The sequence below is a fragment of the Phaethon aethereus genome (assembly GCF_964289735.1).
Source record: "Phaethon aethereus genome assembly, chromosome: 14".
Taxonomy (NCBI): Eukaryota; Metazoa; Chordata; class Aves; order Phaethontiformes; family Phaethontidae; genus Phaethon; species Phaethon aethereus.
The window spans coordinates 9,094,208-9,116,641 of record NC_138590.1 but is presented as its reverse complement, the minus strand read 5'-3'; the positions used below and the strand labels follow the sequence as shown (position 1 = coordinate 9,116,641).

Sequence of the window (22,434 nt, the reverse complement as noted above, 5' to 3'; positions counted from 1 at the left end):
TAAATCTGTAAACAGTATTTCTCTTCAGATAGCACTAGTCCAATGCTTAAATAGATTTCTGCTGGGTATGTTGATGCATCTTCTCTAGAAGCTTTTTTGAAGAAAACTTATTTAGAATTTATTTGAAAGTTTTTTATATTTTTTAATTGCTGCAACTAAAGTTTAATTTGCAAACAAGTTTTTCTTAATTCATAAATTCAAGAGAAAATACTACTTTCTTCACCACTTTTTAATTTTTGGAGGGGAAAAATACTCTCTTTCACAAGCGTTTCTTAGGGACAGGTTAATGATAAAATTTTACTTCAGAAGGGATGTGTTTGAGAACAGCTGTTCAATGGGGTGGTTGAGGACAATGTAGTCTTGCCCTAAGTGCCAACGTATTTGTTTTACCAGACACATTTGAAAAACCAGGAAAAAATCTTTTTTTTTTTTTTCAATAATTCATGTAGCTGATAATGGATGGAGAGCTCAAGAGGCATGCGGTGCAGGTGAGTGATTAAATGGAGTTTTAATTACACAGCGCAGCTTAACAATACAGTTGCTTTCATTTAACGTAATGCTAGCCTCAAATCTAGAGGTATCTTTTAAAATCAGTGTACGTGGCCATTTATTTGTCTTGTGAGCTCAGTCTTCTACAGATGTATTAATGTCTGTGTTCTATACAGAACCAGACAGTTACTCAAAACAGGGGAGGGAGAAGAAATATTTTTTCTCAGACAATGCAAAGCTGTACTTGGAAGCAACTGTCAAATATTTTACTAGCATAGCAATAAAATATTACTTTAGTATTGCAGTAAGTGAAGCTTTTCCATCTTGTGTATTCCTACAGCACAAAACCAACTAAAAGGACCAGCACGCTTCAAGTGGTAGATGTGAGCAAATAGTTCACATATGCCCAGAAGTAAGGGAGAGATGAAAAAAGAAGTCAGATCTGACATGGAAAGAAAAAGTTAAATATCGTCCAAAATATCCTCTAATAATGGGGACCTGCCAAGTGTCTTGACCTCCTCTGCATACCTCCTGTAAAAGCAATTCTGTAGCATATGCAAATTTAGAAAAGAAGTTCTGAGAGTTAACATGAACATAAGAAAATCTCTAACTGCTGCTGGCTTCCAAAACTATGGACTATGTCATCCCATGCTACTAATGATACTTGTACTATTAATTGTGGTGACTATGTTGTCATTATAAATGGCTCTAGATACAGATAAGCAAAGTTGTCTGATTTCATACCATCACCAGGAATTAATTGTTGAGAGCATTGTTTGTGGATGGCTGCAGTAGAAAGCTGTTCAGGACCGTGCCTCAGATTTGGATTATCACATTTAACACAAGTGATGTTTGTAGCAAAGAATCCATTCTCTATGATTCTATGATTCCATGGACACTGCCAGGCAGATAGGCTCACTCTGTGGCTGTAGGCTGCCCTGTGCCTAGCTGTGGTTCAGATCCAATACGCAAGTTCACAACCTGGGTGGTTCTTCTCCAAATGATAAAAATATTCAACTGCAAAACAGGGTTGCTAACATAAACATTTTTAAGAAATAAAGGCTAAAGTTCTGGGTGCTTCTATGTAAATTAGGATTTCTGGCTACAACTCTGTCACTTGTGATAATCAACATATATCTAATTGCACCGACTAAAAACAATAAGCATAGCAAAATCCACCTCAGACTTAGACTAACGTCTCCGTGGTTTAAACAGACTCGCTAAGCCGTAATGGATCCTCAGCCCTTGCTCTGCTGCACATATCAGTTGTCAGCGTAACAGATAGTGCGTGGCCAAATTTTGGGAGCTCAGCAGTAGCTCAAGGTGACTTTGCAAATATTCCCTACTGCTCAAAGCCAGCGAGACACGAAGGACAGCTGCTCTCAACCCCTCAAATGAGGCAAAAGAAATGAGCCTGTCCTTCGGCACTTTTATTATTTTATTATTACCTGGGCTTCTCTCTGGCTGCCAGGTAGTTATTGCTTTCACCCCAGGTGAAGGAGCCATGACCAGCCAACGCAGTTCAGTGCTGCTGCTGCAGACAGCAAGTTACTGCACTGCTGCAAACCGCTACGGAGAGCGAGAGATTTCGTCAAGCACGGTATTTTAAGTGACTCCCTCCCCTGCCATCTCGCAGCACATCCTACATTGACTACACTGAGGAAACGTCAGCATCTCTGTAGCCCCTTCTGAAGGATCAGTTTAGCATTTCCTCAGTGAAATCCTCGTTGCAAACGTGTATTCCCCGCGCTGCCGTGGGAGGACCGGAGCACGGCTCTCCTCGCCAGCAGAGGGAAAGGGCGAGGGGCAGCAGCGTGCTGAGCAATTCCCGCACACCCAGGCAGCTGCCCTCACTAGCACCTTTCTGGAGGTATGACTACTCCCTTGCCGGCATGCAGTTCTCATTTTTGTAGCACCGTTTCTGACAGCCTCGGAGAAGCCACGGCGATATTTTCTTTCCCCAGGCAGGATGAGGTACTGACTTCACCCTTCCTCCAGTGCCAGTTGTCAGCTCCCTGAACCTCCGAGCCCGCGGCGGAAATGTCTGTGGCCCGTTTAGGGAAGGGTCCTCCCCGAAACCTTCACTGCAGACCATCCGGCTCTCACGAATGGAGTCAGATTCAGAGGCTTTCAGAAGGGCTGGGAGCAGCCGAGAAGGGAGTACGTCTGCAGCAGGCTGGCTAAAGGCCCTTCGTGCTTTAAGGAAGAGCTCTGCAGTGCTCACCAGACAGTTGTAACGCTGCCTTTGAAGCATCGATCACAGTACAGTATCACACGAAGATGGAAGTACTTAGCGTAACTAAAGCCCAGGACCAATGGGACTTACTGACCAACCAAAGACAATAATTGTCTGGATGGAACTTGCCTAGTGTCTAATTTGGAGGGAAAAATGCATGTAGCTCTTCACTGCTAGGTGAATTTGGGGCTGATGTAAACACTTGCTAAAACGGAGCAAAAGAATGTGACTCTATTGCAGGCAAAATTAATGAGATCCAGGAGATAAGGACTTTATAATTGCTATTGCTGCTATATGGCAAAAGCAAAGGATTTCACTTCAAGTAGATTGGAAAAAATAAATTTTTTAATACGGCTGCAGGCTCGCAAAGCTTTTGGATGAAAATTAATATCTAGGAAGGTAGATTTTGTGAGTTAGACTCTAAGCTGATGGTGCAGTTTATTTTGCCCATACATTTGCCTGCTATAGTATTAGCAAAGATAGACTCCTCTGAATTTGAGACTTCTTGTATTTTTAATATGCCATGCATTAGCCTTGAGGAAGCAAAGAGAGGTGAAAGCCTAGGTGAAAGCCTAGATGAAAGCAATGTAAGAAAACACACTGGAGTCCAGCAATTATTTAACTAAGCCTTCTAACCCACAACAACACTCTGAAAATTTTAACACCTAATTAGTTCTTGACTCTAGGAGACAATATTGGACCATGGCATACACTGAGAGTGTAGCAATTCTGCAGTTATTTGTGCAGAACTCTCTTTCTTGATAGCAATATAATTGTGAGATACGTAATCCTGAGATATGGACAGAGCTTATTTCTTTTTGATATCTCTATGGCTTAAGTATTTTGATTACCTAAGGACTCTGATCCACTGCATCTTTCATTATTTATTATGCTCTCTTCTCTCCACCCACTTCATTTTTACTTGGCAGTTGTTGCATCCTTGATGGAAACTGTTAGAGGGGAGGAGAGTGAAGTAGCTGATTTTATGGTCCTTTTTTTGCTTTTGCCAAGCATTGCATGATGTGGCTGAATTTATAATCAAATCTATGAATCAAATGCATTTCAAAAGCTAAGACAGGCCTCTTTCTGTTAGTCTGACAGGTTTTCTCAGTCAGTCAGACATGCCACATCTAGAACCGTTTATTTTGTAGTCTGAGGAACTGGTCTCTGGAGATTTGATGTTATAAAGGTGACGAGGCAATCTGGAGAACCGGAGGCAGGGGGTTTGACAGGCAGCCTGCGTGGGATGGGCAGATGGCACGTGCTAGCGTTGGTGTGTCAGCAAGCCCCAGCTCACCGCTCCTTGGCAAGAGATTCTGGAGCACGAGGAGCCCGGAGGCACATTTCTCGAAGGCCAAAGGTTCCTTTAGCACAGAAATACATTAACCATAAAACCTAATATACCTCGAGAAGATGAAAGCAGTTGGAAATTAAGTGATTTACTTATCTTAAATACTTGCTTGGATTTTTAGAAAATCAGTGTACAGTAAAAAGAAAAAAAAATCCTAATAATAGCAGTGAAAAAAAAATAATGCTTGGGAATTTTTTTAATATCATGTTATTTATTTGTGCTCCGAGAAGATATTATTTCCCTGTTTCTTCCATGAAGACATGATGTATTTGATGATGCAAGTTGTTCCACGGCCAATGCCTCTAGAACAACAATGAAAATGCTGTAACACCTGTTGCTTGGTTTTGTGGTTTATTACTAGGTTTCTGCAGAGAAAGAGGTTTCTGTGTTCCCTACACAAAAGGCTCCACTTAAGGCTTCTGTCATAGATGTCACTCCTCACAGAATTTGCTGTGGTAGTCTTGGAGTCACCATATACTTCTAACTCAATTAAAACTCCTGTGTAAGTCCCTGTGAGGACTGGGAAGTCAGAGCCACTGATGCTTTTGACGCTGGGTAGCCAGGGGAGAGAGAGGGAGCTCGTTTCCTTTGCAACTTGCCTGTTCTAATTGCCATCACACCTAGTTAAACCCTTGTGGAGAGGGTAAATGTTTACTCAGGGAAATATTCTGTATTTCTAAAGCAAGATTTGCCTAACACCAAAAAGACATGAGCATGGATTCTGCAGGCTTGAAGTTGCTCTCACTTTCTCCGACCACATATTGATGGGCTTTTTGGCAGCTCGAGGTTCCACCTGAAATGCAAATATTAGGCAATGTTCGATTTCAGGGAATGTCTCCTTTTCTGTGCAAACAGTGAAGGTAAGGCAGACGGCGCTGGGTACGGCCCCTCCGGCCTTGAACGTCCAGTCCAGAGATAAATAAAAAGTACTGAACAAAAAAATTGTATTTTTCAATACTGACATTGCCAAAGATCCTCTGTCCTTCCCAGTTGGAAGTATGTCCCTGACAGATCTGGACAGCGGAGCAAACAACACTGAGGGTCTTTAAAAGACTATTTTTATGAATGCTAGTGGTACCCCAAAGGAAAACGAGGCCATTTTCTGTCAGAGGCTGTTAGGGTGTCCCTGTCTGTGAAAATTTCAGGTCACTTTATCTCGAGTTACCAACACACAATTAATGTTTCAACTTAAAAGCATGAGTGCAGCTTGAACAGAAACACGGATTCTTCACTAGAGGTCCTCTGGTTGGTTTCAGGGAGGATGTTTGTCTGGGGTGAGGAGCAGGATCAGTGAGTCAGCCTCTTGCACCAGGCTTCTCCAGGCCGCTCATCATTCAGAACACACTTGGAATTAATTTGAAAGTAAAAAACGAAGGGTCAGGGTGGGGTGGGGTGGTGCGGGGGGCCCGGCAGGGCAGAGCTGAGCAGGTCAGGCCCGGCCGGCACGCGGGGCCGGCTCTGGGGCCCCCCGCGGCCTCTGCGGCGGCCCGGCCCTCCCCGGGCGGCGGCGGGCGGGCTCCGCGCTGCGCCGAGGGGCGCGGCGGGGGCGGCTCTGCCCTCCCTTCCCCTCCCTGCCCGCTGCTCCCGGCCCCCTCGCGGGGAGGCGGGCGGGGGTGAAGCGCAGGGCCGGCTCGGTGCTGCCGAGGCGCCCGGAGCCGCAGCGGCCGGTCGGTGCCGCCCGCCCGAGGTCTGCCCGGAGCCGCCGGCGGCCCCGCGGTGAGTGGGCGCCTCGGCGGCGCTGAGGCGAGGGAGGCCGGCGGGGCGGCGTGGGGGGAGCGGGCGGGCAGCGCGGGGCAGGCCGGCAGTGGCGGTGGGGACTTGCGGTGGGCCCGCCTCGGCGCCCCGCGGGGGGCTCCTGCTCACAGCCCCGCTTCATGGAGCCGCTCGCGAGGCGGAGCCTCGAAATAAGAAGAGAAAAGCAGAAAACGAAAGCTGGGGACGCGGGAGGGGAGCGGTGGCTGCCGAGGGGGGGTGTCTGCCCGCCGGCGGGGCTGGGGGTGAAGGAAGCGGTGTTGAGATCCAGAGGCCGAAAGCGAATGTTGTATGAAAAGCGTTAGAACTTGCCTTGCGCTACCCTGGAAGCTTAAGTGTTGGTTGGCTTCCGAAGCCATACACAGGCTCTCGGCAAAACCCCGCAATTTCAGGAGCGTAAAAAGCGCGTAGATTCGTTCGCGCTGTGTGTTCTTCTTGCTGAATTTAATTAAAAAAAAAACCAAACGATTTTTAAGCAGTGCCTTATCCAGTGCAAACCCTGTGCGTGGCTTTCCGTTGGGAGCCAGACGGGTCTCTCGCCGTGCACATGCAGCCCACTGCCGCTGCTCCCCACCGGGCCGCGGGGCAGGCGGCGTGGCGTGGCGTGGGCTGGCAGCCGAGGAAATGCCTTTGGGGCAGCGCTTCCTCCGCCCGTCCTTGCTGCCCAAACACAGCTCTACAGTGTTCTTTCTTCGTGAGCTAATGGTAAGGGTGGGAGAAGGGTCCCAACGCAGAAATGACATGCTGAAAATACCACAAACCCTCTCTAACAAACGTGGTTCAGGTGGAAACTGCTGGAGTCCCACGTGAGGCCGCAGCTGGCTATCTTCAAGAGGGATCGGCTTCAGACAAGGCAGGGCAGCGTACCCGTCACACTCGACGTACAGCACTTTCTCAGTGGTGAGCCGACTTTCTTGGAAGGGCTGGCTGTGAGCGGGGCTGCTGGCTTCCATGGGACCTTCCCCAAAGAGGCTGGGGGCTGTGTGAGGCTGGTGGGTGGCTTCGCTGCTGCTGCCACTCGGGAGAACCGATATTTGAAGTAGGAGGTCAACCGTTTCACATGAGCAAGGTTTTATTGTCCAGCTTTGCAGGTTTTCCCACTTGAGTTAATGGCTGGTGATTATTGTGCCGACACTAAGGTAGCTCTGTTCCTAAATGTGTTACTTAAATGTGGTGAATGTTTGGTATGTCATTTTATGGTTCTTGGTAAGATTTCAGCATTCATATGATTTTAAGTCTCTTGTTGAAATAAATGTTTGTAGCTTGACTGTTTTGTTGGAAGATGTTAAAGATTTTGCCAAAAATCTCAGTTTTCTTACAAGGTACATGCAGTGCTGTTCCAGTGCCTGTCTCGGTGTTATCATGGCAGTATTGAATTTCCTTGTTGTTCTACAGTGGTTAAAAGAGATTTGGTAAAGGCTGTTGTCCAACTAGAGTGAGGACAAAGATTTAGTTATCAAAATGTTGTGGTATGCTTTCCTTTTATACTCTTGGGGTGAGACTTTCCATGGACCTGGAGGTAGTAGCCCAACTCTGGTTCAGTTGATACAGAGCTTGGATTTCTGATTCGCTTGCTTTTCCTTTACATCTCTTAAAAAATTGTTCATGTCTCTTTAGATTATGTGTTTATGCATTAGTTTTTAAGTGGATGCATTTAAGTGCTTGGAGCTTCTCATGTCTAGCAAGTGGGTATGTGAGGGTGGGTAGAGATTGCGTACAATGACGACTCATGCAGTTTAGAAAAATAATCTGGAGAACTGGGATTGGCGTTACAGAAAGAACGTTTCTGATTTAATTTCTACTCCTAAATGCTCACATCTTAAGTTTAAGGTCGGAATATGTTATTTTAGCAGGTGAGTGAGCTTCACAATCCCTTATTCTCTTACTGTCGAGGTGACTGTGATCTGTGACAGAGAAATGAAGTCTGAGCCAGCAAGGTCTTGTGCTGCAGGTAGTGTTTCCCCAAAGACAGATGCTAGGCAGATGCTAGCTCACCTCTGCCATGTCATGGGATCAGTGAGAAAGGCCCAGATGGGATCCAGAAATAGTCTGTAAAAGTCATCATAGCTCAAGAATGCAGTACCTCTCCATATCTTTATTTTATGGCTCACTTGATAACAGAGATGTACTGGAAATTTCTTCAGTTCTGTGTTGTAGTCTTTTTCTTTGTATCTCAGGTAAAGTTTTGCAGCAGTCAGACACCCCCTGAAGATCTTACTCAGGCCAAAAGGAGCTGATAAAAGTGAACTCTAGACATACAAATTAATTGTACGTAAATAGCAGCTTTCAAAATAAAATGCACAGTAGCTTCTTTTCCAAGTTAAATATACAGAATATACTTCAGGATACTGAACCAAAGGGTGTTTTCCTTTTTTTTTTTTTTTTTTAAAAGAACAAAATCAAGTTTTACTAGGCAAGCTTGGGCTAAACGATTACAAAAATAATACAGAGCAATGCATTCAGGCAGAAAAAAGTGAAACGGGTGTTGGAAATTGTGTCATTTCCTAGTGTCCTGACATCGCAAGAGGCAGTGACTGTGTGATGAAAGGCCCTTTTCATGCCACGTAGAGAAAGCTGTCATGCAGGTCAACACAAAGATCCGGTATATTCTCAGAGTTCAGTAGCCAAAGAGACTTTTACTGAGAACATTTCTCTACTGTCTAGACATGACCAAAAAAACCTGGCTATGATCTACTATGCCAGTGTTCTACAGCACTGCACAGAACTAAACTGAAGTGTCTGGGTTTCGTGTTGGAGTTCCCTGGCATGTTAAAAAAAACTCCCCAGGTCTGAGTGAGCTGTCTACAAGTCCTGGATGAGGGAGAGGGGAATGAGAAGGATTTTCGTTACTAAAATAATTACTAAAATCCTTACTAAAATCTCAGAAAACAAACTCATTCAAGTAATTTGCTACGCATAAAAAGTAGTCTGGGGTGAATTTTCCCCTTAGCTTTTACAGTATTGATTTGCTGAGCTTTGTGTGAAAAGCTTTTTGATTTGCAACTCTGTGCTTGTGAAATGAGTAAAACTGCCAGAGCAAATACAGCTACAGAATGTGCTTATGCAGAGTACTGCAGACAGATGCTTTTGTACGCTATATTCACTTCATTCTCACTGTGTAGTAGTTGCTTTTTTTTTTTCCTGGTAAGTGCTATAAATAATCCTTGAGTGGACTTTGCAATGCTGTACAGGTGCGTGAGATTAGATATCTGGAAGGTAGGGATGGGTTCTCCTCCAAGTGTGATCACTATGTGATCTTGAGTAGATCACTTCTTGCAGTGCATATTTCCTCATTGTAAAGGTCCTAATTCTTCATGTGGCTCTTCTGAGCCTATAATTATTCTAAAACGCAGTAAAGAGAGACTGAATTGGAAGGCATTAGCCAAGGGAAGTTCATCATTATAAGGTGTATATAAGTACGTGATACAGTAATTCTGCATGGCCAGGAGGCTGTAAGATAGAAGTTTGCAATAATCAAGAAGGCACGTAGGCAAAACTGAAGCTTTCTTCTTTTACCTTCTATTGCACTGGGTGATTGACTTGTCTAACAAGAATGAATATAGAGACAAATAGATTTGAAAATGTATCCCTAAAAATGTGTATGTATTAAGAGTTCTGGGTGGACTCATCTTTGGATCCAGAACTCTCAGTTCTCCAAGTTATAAGGGCTGGGACCAAAAGAAGGACATAGATACCAGAAATAGGACTTGAATTCAAACTATGGAATTTTCCACTTAGGTCTCACCTAACCCAGCAGTGCATTAAAGCTTCATTTTTCCTTTTTTTGGGGTGTGACTTTCTCTAAGCAGCTCCTCTGCCTGTGCTCAGAGCAGCAGCCACAGAGAGGCATGTTGTCCTTAGAGCTATTTTCATCGTTCTGGTTTGCAGACCACCCTGCAGACCCTGTACGGGGTTCAGGTGAATTAGGCATAGAGTTGGAGGTATGGGAGTATGGAACAGGGCAGGAGCTAGAGAAATGCGTTGCTAGAAATCTCTGGTAGGTGAGGAGAACAAGAGGCAGGTATTAATAAAGTATCTCACGCAGAGCGTGAGACCTGGCAATGCTGTTCAGTCTGCCCCGGCATGTAACAGGGCATGAGTTGTATAGGTCATGATACTGTAACAGGAAGGCATACAGCCCCTGTCTTATGCAGAAAATCCATCCCTGCTGATGCCACCATGCTGTTCAGTTTTGGAGCTGGGGAGGTCGCCGTTCAAAACACGGTTCCCTTTCAGTAGCAGTCCAGTGGCAGGCTAGCAAAGGGTGAGCTGCATTAGGTTGTTTGAAAGGATGCAGGAGCTTACCCACCGAAGAGACGCTCGCTGTCTCTGGGTCTGTAGCGAATGAAAACATCTTTTGGGAGTCCCAGCATGGAGCAGAGATAAAATGTGAACCTCTGCCACTGGTATTTTCTGTTGGCTATCTATCGGCATCTGTGCTGTGTGTTGACTATAGGTAGCCCTCTGTGTGCTGTGGGCTGGTAGCTCTAGGGAGGAGTATGCTATGGTGTAAGGTGGAAGAGTTGGATTATTCGGGTTGAATCGCTTTCTAATTGGAAAGCCATTCTAGAAATCAATGAATATTTTTAACTGGAAAGAGAAGCCAGTCTAAACACTAAGTATTCTAGCTGCTTCTACTCTTGTGTGGGTTCCTGTGATACGGTTAGGATCATTTGCTTAGACTGTTTTAAGACATAAGTACTTTGGTTGGTAGTGTCTTTCTAGCCAGAAGAACCAAAGGTAGTTCATCTCTGAGCTAGCAGACTTGCTGGAGGCACGGCTGTGTGTAAACCATTACACAGGGCTGATGCACAGGACTCTGGATACCTCTGTATGAATGCGTCAAACCTGGAATGCAGGAATGGAAATCGTAGCTCCAGCCAGCTAGACCAAGGTCTAAGAGAAGGCATTTCCTCTCTGCATAGCTGTAGGACCAGTGATGGGCTGACTGCAGGAGAAACGGGCAGTTTAAGCGCCACACTTAAAATTCTCTCACTTCTCCCCTCCCACGTTTTTGAGAGACTCACATTGAAGTGAAAGTAGCAGTGAGTGTTTTATAGCTACTTGTGAAATGGTGATTAAGTGAACAAGTTTTGAGATGGACTCTTCAGGGGCATCTTTAGCACTTGCTAGCTCCAATACAGATTTGGCAATTAATGCAAACATGGTCGTAAACATTGCGTAGAACATTAGTTTGTTTGATGTTTGACCTGCACCGAGAAGGTGTAATTAGTACGTAAGAGGTACGTTGTTACTAGCACTCTGGGACTGCAAGGCAGTGTTTGGAAGGGAAGCCTGGGAGTTAGACTTTTCAGGGTTCTGCTGCTCTCTCTGGCCTTGACTCCACTGTAGCACCAGGTAAATGGGTTTCTGGCTGAAATTTATCAACTTCAGTGTGCTAGTAGTAGCAGATACTGTGGCTGAAAGAGTTTTCTGGAGGATTCTGAATGTTTTCTGGAATCCTGGAGTGCTGTATGAATGCTGGCAATCACTCTTGGTATTGTCAAATTTCACTAGGGCTTGTCTCGTCAAGACTTTGCTGTTTCACATTCAGGCAATATGTTTCCAGTATTAAATATGCTTTGATATAATCGTTTTGGTTTACTGTTTGTAGGCAGCTTGTACTAGAGCAGATGCTGTAGCAGAAATGTTACGCCTGCCTTCCATTGTGCCCGTTAACGTTTTGCACGTGTGTGTATTGTTTTGGTCAGATGTAATTTACTTGAAAACCAGCTTTTTAAAAGTGTGAAGAGCGTTCTTTGCAGTGTGTCATTGGCTGAAATAAAGCCATGGTGTAAAGATGGCATCTTCTTAGGTAACAAATCTTTACAATATTTGGCAGGTGTAATCACTACATTTAAAAAAAAAAAAAGAAAAAAAGAACTGAAAAAAAAAGAGCTCTAGATCAAGCTGTGCAATGCTAGAAATGTACTAATGGTAGTTAATTTTCAGCAGCTGAATTGAAGTGGCTGTTGGGACTTCAGTAAACCCCGTGTCTATCTTTGCATGGTGAAACAGGTTGCAGATAGTGATTTTTATCAAGGAAGCCTCCCAGAGAGACAGTGCTGCTGCATTCTGTTCCATTTCACAACATTGCCAGCAGCAGGTTTATTCTATGGGATATCAGCGTCCCTCCTAGCGAAGGTGATTCCTTGCTTAACAGGGATATAATGGGGAGGTTTTTTGCAAGTTTTCTTGGAAATTGCTTTCTCTATGCCGAACTAAGACTTTTAGTCCTTGCTTTTCATAAATACTATATTCACTCTATTAAAAAGTTGCACGTAGCACATTTGTTTATGGTTTAATGCAAATGGTCTTTCTTTGTGTTTTTTTTTAAGGAGTCCTTGAGATGTCAGCAATGGCAGAATTCAACAGTGTCCATTCAGTGACTGACATGCCAGAAGGAGATGATGCTAAACGCAGTTTCCATCACAGAATGTTCTTAGAACCCCAAGAGAAGAGGAGGAGCATGAAGGCTCTGGTGGTTAAGCAAGCAAAGAAAACTTGCAGCTGCACTCCAGCCAAAGTTAAAGACTATGTTTTTGGCTTCTTTCCTGTCTTGCAGTGGCTTCCTAAATACAAACTAAGAGAGTACCTACTGGGAGACATAATGTCTGGTGTGATTGTGGGGGTCTTACTAGTCCCACAGTCAATTGCTTATTCTCTCTTGGCTGGACAGGAGCCTATTTACGGCCTCTATACATCCTTTTTTGCTAGCATTATTTATTTCATATTTGGAACTTCCCGCCACATCTCAGTTGGCATCTTTGGTGTGATTTGCCTGATGGTGGGACAAGTGGTGGATCGTGAAATACAGAGGGCTGGCTATGACTTAGAGCCAGCTGTGCTCAGTACCCTCATAGATACAGCAGCGTATGTAAACACCACCATTTCACCTGTGAATTGGACATCGCAGAAGCCTCTCTGTGATAAAAGCTGCTATGCAATTACAGTCGGAGCCACCATGACCTTCATAGCTGGAGTTTATCAGGTAAGAGGAGGTAGACAAACAGGTATTCTGTGGAAATAGTTTTAGTTCTTCTTTAGGTGATTGCCCACATGAACAGCCTGCTGCGCTTGCATGTGTCCTCAATCTGTGTCCCAGGGAAGTGGACACAGGGAGGACTGGAGGTCTCCAGTTACTGTGGTGCAAGAAACTCCTCTGTCCTCTCCTTTTTGTAATAGCATTTTGTGCTTGCATTGCAACTGCCTTGGGGACTCTAAGGCCACCTGCTGCTCTCACACAATCAGCTCACCACCTTCCTTACTGTGGCCTGAAGCTTTTTTTTTTTTGCTGACTTACAGCTTAGGCCTCCACTTCATTGGGTCAAAATGTGGTGTGACAGCTTTTAATTTCAGACTTCAATTTCATCTGCTTTTTATCAAAAAATAATCTGGACAGTAAAAGTATCCCCAGTTTCTTTATATTTGTCACTGTGCTTGTAAAACTTTACTGCTTGCCCATTTAAAGCCAAAACAATGCCATTGTATAAAAAGGATACTACTGAGATGATAAAATATATTTGAAATAAAACTTTTAATTAAATGTTACTCAACAATACCACTGTCTCTACTTAATTGCTAGAATTCACTGCTTGCTGAAATTAAAGTAGATGTCTTTGTTCTTAAAGTGTCAATCATTAACCAGAATGGATTTGCTTTTAACGGTACTGCAGAGCTGTGGTATTCCAGTTTGTGAGTTCACATTCATTTGTTCTTACAGTGACCTCCAGGGTGATAGTTAATCAAACTGTATAGGAGTGGAAAAGGAAACAGACCTGTGATGCTCTAACTTACTGGTTTAAGACGCAACCTGGGACTTGACTGCAAGTTAGCGTTGAGTAATTTCATGAATGTTCTGGTACTCCTGAGGTACACTGAATTTTGTGTTTCATCACTGTAGGGTGGATGCAGTTTTGGAGTTGTGAATTGAATTTAATATTCTTTGCAAGCACAAGTACAATTAAGTTTCTTTATAGGAAGAAGTCAGATTACTTTATCTTAAGTCCCTCTGAATGTTAGGCATATTCTACTTGCTGTCTCTGTGCCTGCTAACCAATAGGTCTTCACACCCTCAAATATTTTTTTTTATTGGAAGCTCCAACCAAAATCACATATTCTGTGTGTCAGAAACTTTACAATCAAATTGCAGAAAGCAAGCCTGCTCACACCAGTTTCCTACAGCATAGCTAAGGCAATTATTGCTAATGTTTTACAGTTAGAAAAACCTTGAATTAATTTAATTACCGAGGCTGTGAGGGAGCCTTTTTTTAGAGGTTGGCTTTGAGCCAATGCCCAGTCAATCCAGGTCCCAAACCTGCCTTCTCTTCAGTAATGCTTTGCAGTTCTTAAGAAGTTTCCAGCTGTAATCCTAGCCTTCTTTACTTTGCCTTAACTACCTAATAGGATATATCAAATTGACACTACTTACAGGTATTAAACGTTAAGTTCTGGTCTGCAGTCTTCAGATAATAGTGTAGACATCCCCCTTGGCCAGCACAGAGAACTAAAAGGTTTCTAACAAAGTGCTGTGAGAAGGTCCATACTCCATTTGGCATGAAGGTTGACTGGGAGGAAGGGACATCTAGGTGTGAAGATGCATGTGTAGAGTAGGTATCCATAAAACCAGCCATTCCCATGAGACAGCACCAAGGATTTGCCCATTCAACTAGCATTAATAAAAAAGAAGGGCAAGGCACTTTAAAAATTTATCTCTCTATAATCTGCATCACATGAGTTTGCAGCTCTCATACTTTCTGAGTTAGATGCATGAAACTTTATGCAGTGAAGAGGACAGCTGTTATGCCATAAGCTGTATTTTTATTGTAGACTGTGAGCTCCCAGTGTAGGATAAAGACAACCAAAAAAGTTTTGTATCCCTGCAAAGTTCACAGAGATTGTAAGAACTTGAGAGAGAAATTGCAAAAGTAGCCACTATTACAAATGTTTGTTTTTTTCTGGGCTGGCTTTTTTGCCAGCTAGGGTAACTAGAAGTTAGAACTGAACCAATGAGCAAACAATAGACACGGGTTCAGAGTACGAAGACCCCCCAAAACAGCCCGCTCTGTGTTAAAGTACATTTTGTTTTAAGTGCGGTGCACCAGGAGCAGCTCAATGCTGGAGACTCTTTTCTCCATGCTCAGATGATGCCTTGTCCTCCAGGGCTGTGCAGTGGTTTTTTTTTTTTATCCCACCTCCCTCCAGAGCCACAGAGTGATGACATCTGCAAGATTTGCATCCTAATCTGTTGCATGTGGTTGATTCCTTACAGGTGGCCATGGGTTTCTTTCAAGTGGGCTTTGTCTCAGTGTACCTCTCCGATTCATTGCTGAGTGGATTTGTCACGGGTGCCTCCTTTACCATCCTAACCTCACAAGCCAAGTATCTCCTGGGCCTAGACATTCCACGGAGCAGTGGTGTTGGCTCCCTCGTAGCCACGTGGATAAACATCTTCAGAAACATACACAAGACCAACGTCTGTGATCTCATCACCAGCTTGTTGTGCTTTCTTGTACTTATCCCAACCAAAGAGCTTAATGAACATTTTAAATCCAGGCTCAAGGCTCCAATACCAGTTGAACTAGTTGTGATTGTGGCAGCTACTCTGGCATCTCACTTTGGGAAGCTGAGAGAGACTTACGGCTCGAGCGTTGCTGGACACATCCCAACTGGGTTTCTGCCACCCCACCCTCCAGACTGGAACCTGATTCCTAATGTGGCTTTGGATGCTATCCCCATAGCTATTATTGGCTTTGCTATCACTGTCTCCCTCTCAGAGATGTTTGCCAAGAAGCATGGTTACTCTGTGAAGGCCAACCAGGAGATGTATGCCATTGGATTCTGCAACATCATTCCCTCTTTCTTTCATTGCTTCACAACAAGTGCAGCTCTTGCCAAGACTCTTGTCAAAGAGTCCACAGGCTGTAGGACACAAATGTCTGGCATGGTGACTAGTTTGGTAATCCTATTAGTCCTCCTTGTGATTGCACCTTTGTTTTATTCCCTTCAGAAATGTGTCCTTGCTGTCATAACCATTGTAAACCTCAGAGGAGCCCTGCGGAAGTTCAAGGACCTGCCAAAAATGTGGCATTTGAGCAGAGTAGACACAGTGATCTGGCTAGTTACTATGGCAGCCTCAGCACTCATCAGCACTGAGATTGGTCTTTTGGTTGGTGTTTGCTTCTCTATGCTCTGCGTCATTTTCCGAACTCAGAAACCGGAGGCACCACTGCTTGGCTGGGTGGCAGAGTCTGAGACGTATGAATCCCTGTCTGCTTACAAGAACTTGCAAACCAAGCCAGGAATCGTGGTATTCCGTTTCGAAGCACCCCTCTACTACATCAACAAAGAGTGCTTCAAATCCACCCTGTACAAGCAAACTGGGGTCAACCCAGTCTGGGTGAAGGCAGCAAAGAAAAAGGCAGCAAAAAGAATGCTTAGAGAGAAAGAGGTGGATTCTGGTGGCAACCAGACCAGCATCTCCATGGATTTTGTGTCTGAGCCTCTGGGGTTTCACACAATAGTGATTGACTGTTGTGCGGTACAGTTTCTGGACACGGCAGGGATACGAACGCTCAAAGAGGTCTGCAAGGACTACAGGGAAATAGATGTCCAGGTGCTACTGGCCCAGTGCAATCCTTCAGTGAGGAGTTCCCTGATCCGAGGAGAATTCTTTAAAGAGGGGGAAGACCACCTTCTCTTCCACAGTGTGCACCAGGCTGTGGACTTTGCATTGGGTGCACAGGGGCAGAGTGGGACCAGCGCTTCTAAGAACTAGTTGTGGAAAGGCAGCAAGTTGGAGCAAAGCCTGGGGAAAAAATAGCCGTGGGTCTGTATGTCTATGCAATCAATATACGTGCGCTCAGATAAAAAGACACAGGGTCGTAGTTAACACACTGGTTACTATGCAGTCTGCTTTGATGCTTTAAATTTGCCAGCCAGGTGTAGTGATTCAATAGGTGGTACTGAATGAAGGCAATTCTTAACTTGATTATGGCCAATTTGTGAATCTAAGAGTTTTTCTATGGTTGTTCATCTCATTTCTTTTCTCTCTTGAACTTTCCATGTCTCAGTTCCCCTCTGAGTTTTGATTATCAGCATTGAAGTCTTTAGTGCAACCCTGTCTTTATGGATGAGATAGGATTTTGAAGTAGTCCAGGCATCCTGTCCGGCTGAATAATGAGAGGCAACTCATTTCTTGTCCCTTGTTCTGGCATTGCTTTTCCATATATTGCTTTTATTTTCTAAGGAATGACTGATGGGGACTCTGGTCTTTACTGTGGAGTGATTAGTTGGTGATTTTGTAACCTCCCTGAATTTGAGACAGATAGATAAATAAAATCTAAACAGGCATGAAAAGGTCTTAAGGAATAGCTTCTAACCAGCTATCGCCTCCAGAGGCTTTGTCATTGTCTCCTGAGAGCCTGATGCAGCCAGGCAATGGGGGCATGGTGATCTCATTTCTACACGGGCCTTTATGTGCCAGGAAAGTTTGCCTCTCTAGCTTGATTTTTTTGGAATTATTTTTATTCAGAGGTGACTCTTTAGAAATCTGATTCTTGCTTACGGTCAGTTGTTTGTTTTCCTAATATTTAGGAGCTCTTTAGAATTGTGGACGTTAGATATGGAAAATGTCTAATTCTTGAGTTTTAAGAGAAGACAGTCCCTTATAGCCAGTTTTATATGCCAGGCAGACAGAATCACAGGCACCAAAACAAAAAGGGCCAAATAGATTAATCAACATCTGTCCAAATTTGTCCCTGTCACACAGACTTTATGTGTGAATGCGGGTTTTATTGACCGTAGACCCTTTACACATGCTCTGTCATGGAGTAAAGTAATGGGGATGGACAGGCCAAGAAATATAGCCATTAGAAAAGGAGCCAGAGAAATTCTTTGCTGAACGTTATTTCACCATGTTCGTGTAAACAAAACTTTGTACTTTGATTTTAAATTATGCAGAACAGTGAAGAGTGCCTGTTCTTCATGCTAAAATATAAGAACCAGATAGGAAGAGGTTCTATTTTCTTACACCAATAGAATACATACAATTGTGAAGGCAGAATTGAGAGATTAACAGTTTTTACTGAGCACCAGCTATACATAGCACATAGTACATCCTTGGAAGATGGTGGTTTCTCCCAGGGGAGTTTACAGTCTGAATTGCAGGTTCTTCACAGCTTTTAAAAGGGAAAAGGTGTTGCATACAGGCAATATTCTCATCGATAATCATTCAAAAATAATGAGTCAGGAGCCAAAAAAGGAACAAAATGCAATATGAATCATGAAACGTTTTCTAAATAGAAATATATTTTGAGTTTAGGATTGTTTTCTTTTTTTCCTGAGCTAGGACTAGTAACTCTTCCCTTCTTTCTGTGAAAGCTGAAATGTCTTGTATCACTTCACTCTAGGAACTGGGATCTCAAGAGAAGGGCTTGACAGCAGAAGGATGAGTCCCAGGACCTGGCAGCCTTTATATATTAACTGAACTTACTAAATTTTTTAGGACATCATAGCAGGGTATAAAAATACTGGGGGAGGTGGGGAGTGGCTAATATATGCTAATATATTGAAAAGGAGCACATAACTGAGATCCATGCATTACATGTTCTAGAACTGGCATTGTTAAGGGAACAAGTCACCAGCTATCAGAGAGGAAATGGTAAAGCTTCTGCAGTATTCAAAAAACACAAATATTGTTCTTTCTCACCCTTAAGGTGTGTTTATGCAAGGACATGAATCCCAAATAGCTACTGCTGAATTTTTTCTTTTCTGCAGTAACCTCCTGCATGAACTTTTTTATTCTGGGCTAAGAATCCCTTCCGCTGTTCGGATAATTATAATTATTGAATTGGTATTACCAGAGTGGATTAGCCTAAGCTGTATAAAAGCAGTGAGTGGGGCTAACGCCTACGTAGGGAGTGAGTGCAGGATAGAAATTATGTTTTAATTCCTCACCATCCCTGTTTTGCGTTGCGTTTCTGTTCAGAGCCCCAGGCTTGGTGTCGAGAGAGATCTGGCATGCCTATGGCAGCTCCCACAGCTGGGTGCAGCTTGGCAAGGCTTGTCACCGCCGGGGTCTGAGCCCGGCTTGTCACCACCGGGGTCCGAGCCTGGCTTGTGACTGCCGGGGTCTGTTCCCCACTGGGGCAGGGCAGCAGTGCAGACCTACGGACCTGTCTTCAGCTGATGGCACTGCCCTGGCCTGGGGGAGTCCCTTTCCAGCAGAGTTTGTACACGTTCCAGAAAGCATCTCTAGAACTTTGAACAAAAGCCTTGATACCATTTTTAAAAGCTGATTTTCACTAATATTTTTCAACAGAGCAGACCAGTGGTAGAAGCAGTGCCGCCTTCTCAAAGCCCTGATGAAAAATTACAGCACAGGAAACAATAAGCAGCATGCTTTGTTGTTGCAATTATTCCTGCCTGCCCACACCTGCTTGTTCTCACTCTTTTGCCCCTCCGGCATGGGCAGCCGAGAGGGAGAGGAGGAATGAGCAGCTGGCTAGGAGACTTCCTCTAAGGCAGGTCAGCTGCGGGTGGGATAGAAGTAAAGTAGAAATTGCTCTGGGTGATTCTCTCCAGGCTCAAAACTCCTCTCTCCCGTACTCCTTCTGTGCTGCCCAGGTGGAGGTTTTTTGACCTGTGACTATGCACAGGTTTGTGTAGCCAAATTCTAACTGAGAAGGGGAAAACAGTAATTATTTATTAAAAAACGTTTTTTCAAATCCATTTCTACCTGTGCCAGGAAGGGAGGAATAGCAATGTTACTTCCAAGAAGTACATGCTTTCCACAGCTATCGGGATGCATATTTGTAGCTCCTGGGTATTAGTTTACAGAAAAGCACAATAAAAGAGCCATAAATAGATTTTCAAGTAATTCATTTAGATTACAGCTAAAAGATATACTGAAGTGATTTATGTTTAGCTAGAACACATCACGTTTGGCCTCAGTGCTGTTTGTTCAGCCACAACTGGCAATACAGCCTCCAAATTCCATTTCAAGCAGAACAGGAGTAACTATTAAAATGCAACAGCAAAAGCACCCAGCCAACCAAAAGAACAACTTTTAATGTTCTTATTTAAGAGGTCATAGTATTAATAAGTCTATATTAATGCACACAATCCTGGTTAAAAGGGAACAGAAGTAAATGCCATTTCCCAGAGAGCTCAGTATAATAAAGAGTCCTTTGGAATTAACTGAAGATTAGAGTTTATCATGGCTGGAATTTCGTAAAACAGTGTATTTTCAGGCATTTTCTGTTTAGGCCTAGAGTTATTTTAGCAACAGAGACATGAATCTGATTTAGGCCTACTGGCAAGAAGCTCATTTTGCTTGAATATGTTTATGGACCCTTTAGAAGTAATGCAATTTCACCTTTAGGAATCAGGGACCACTGATTGGAAACTGTTGCCCTAAAGAATTTGATTTATAAAGGAATTTCATATATATACACACACATATGTAAGTGTGTGTATATATGTATATATATGTGTGTACATGTATATATATGTACCTTTTGCTGCTGTAGGATGGATGCAGCAGCTATATATATCCAATTATGCTTTTGTGATGCTCCTGTTCCTGTCCTGGAAAGGGCTCTTCTGCCTTCTACTGTTTCAAATGAACAGTGGAAAACGTAGCAGATTTTATAAGGGGAAATCTGCCGTACCCACTGCCTTCTACGCCTTCTCTTATCCCTGCTTCACAGCTTAATTTGTAATCTATAGGCAGGGGGAATCTCAGAACGATTGGTTTTGGGTTTATGCATCTGTCTGGAACAGGAATGTTCATCCCAGGTGCAGCCCGCAGAACCCCAGGCCAGACTGGAAGATGGTATAAATCAGTTGATCTCCATTCCCAAACGTACTAATCAGCAATTATCAGTCTAAATGAAGAATTAAGAGATCATTAGCACATTCATTAATGACAGCAACACAGCATTATGGAAATGAACACTCACAGTCTCAGCTATACTAAAGACTCCTGGAAATGTCCTTAGTAGTCTCCTACTAAATGTCAGGCTCCTTTTTTACCTTTATTGCTGCTATAGATAGTCGTGTCAGTTCCTCGTAATGTGGCAGTTGCACTAATAAATGTTTCACTTGTGTGAATGTTTTGACATGGAAACAATTTTCAAGTCCACCTCATAGAACAGGGGAGTGTACTGCAGTGGGGCACATGGTGCTTATTTTTGGATTTATAATGACATCACCAACCTTAATCTTGTGTGATTTAGTGATCCTGATTTCCTTGTAAGCCATTGCAGCTCCGTCTGCTCCTAATTTACTGCACAACCTACCTCCACCTTATTGACCCTTCTTTCTGTGTTTTGCTGTAAGACACTATTGGGTTTGCATGGCAAGGTTTTGGTAGCAGGGGAGCCTACGGGGTGGCTTCTGTGAGAAGCTTCCTCCATGTGCGATAGACCCAGCGCCAGCCGGCTCCAAGATGGACGTGCTGCTGGCCAAGGCCAAGCCCATCAGTGATGGTGGTGGTGCCTCTGGGAGAGCAGGGCAAAAAAAAAAAAAAAAAAAAAGGCAAAAAAATCCAAAAAACAACTGAGCATTTGCAGCTGGAGAGAGGAGTGAGAATATATGAAACAACTGCAGACCCCCAGCCCAGGGCAGGAGCGGCTCCAGGTGCCGGAGCAGAGAGTCCCCGGCAGCCCCCAGGGAAGCCCACATGAGACTGGCTGTGCCCCTGCGGCCATGGAGCTCCACGGGGGAGCAGATCTGCACCCGCACCTGGGGAGGGCCCCATGCCGGGGCAGGGCGATGCCCGAAGGAGGCCGTGACCCCGTGGGCAGCCCGCGCTGGGGCCGGCTCCTGGCAGGGCCTGTGGCCCCGTGGGGAGAGAGAGGAGCCCCGGCTGGAGCAGGTTTGCTGGCAGGACCTGGGACCTGCGGGGGCCAGGCTGGAGCAGCCTGTTCCTGAAAGATGGCACCCGTGGGGGGCCCAGGCTGGAGCAGTTAATGAAGAACTGGAACCTGTGGGAAGGACTCACATTGGAGAAGTTCGTGGAGAACTGTCTCCTGTGGAAGGGACCCCAGGCTGGAGCAGGGCAGAGTGTGAGGAGTCCTCCCCTTGAGGAGGAAGGAGCAGCAGAGGCAACGTGTGATGAACTGACCACAACCCCCATTCCCCAACCCCATGCGCTGCTAGAGGGGAGAAGGTAGAGAAAATTGGGAGTGAAGTTAAGCCCAGGAAGAAGGGAGGGGTGAGGGGAAGGTGTTTTAAGATTTAGTTTTTATTTCTCATTACTTTGATTTGATTGGCAGCAAATTAATTTCATTTCCCCAATTTGAGTCTGTTTTGCCCATGATGGTAACTGGTGAGTGATCTCTCCCTGCCCTTATCTCAACCCACGAGCCTTTTAAGGTATTTTCTCTCCCCTGCCCAACTGAGGAGGGGAGTGACAGAGCAGTTTGGGTGGGCACCCGGTGTCCAGCCAGGGTCAGTCCACCACGAAGACATTGCATATGGTTGACTGTAAATAGAAGACTCATTGCCTCTGTGTATATTGCTATTACGGGTGACCTGCTACTCAGTTTTCATGCCAGGTTTTTTGATAAGGCTAAAGCTCCTGGACAGAAAGTGTAAAACA

General features: G+C 44.3%; 1 protein-coding gene across 1 annotated transcript; it reads left to right on the top strand.

Moving 5' to 3' along the window:
• Nucleotides 1-12,177: 12,177 nt before the first annotated feature.
• On the top strand, nt 12,178-16,605 carry LOC309410018 (sulfate transporter-like; the record flags this gene model as incomplete). Its single annotated transcript, XM_082006334.1, has 2 exons — nt 12,178-12,819; nt 15,100-16,605. 2 exons carry the CDS (start codon nt 12,178-12,180, stop codon nt 16,603-16,605), a joined length of 2,148 nt encoding a protein of 715 aa, XP_081862460.1.
• Nucleotides 16,606-22,434: the final 5,829 nt, after the last annotated feature.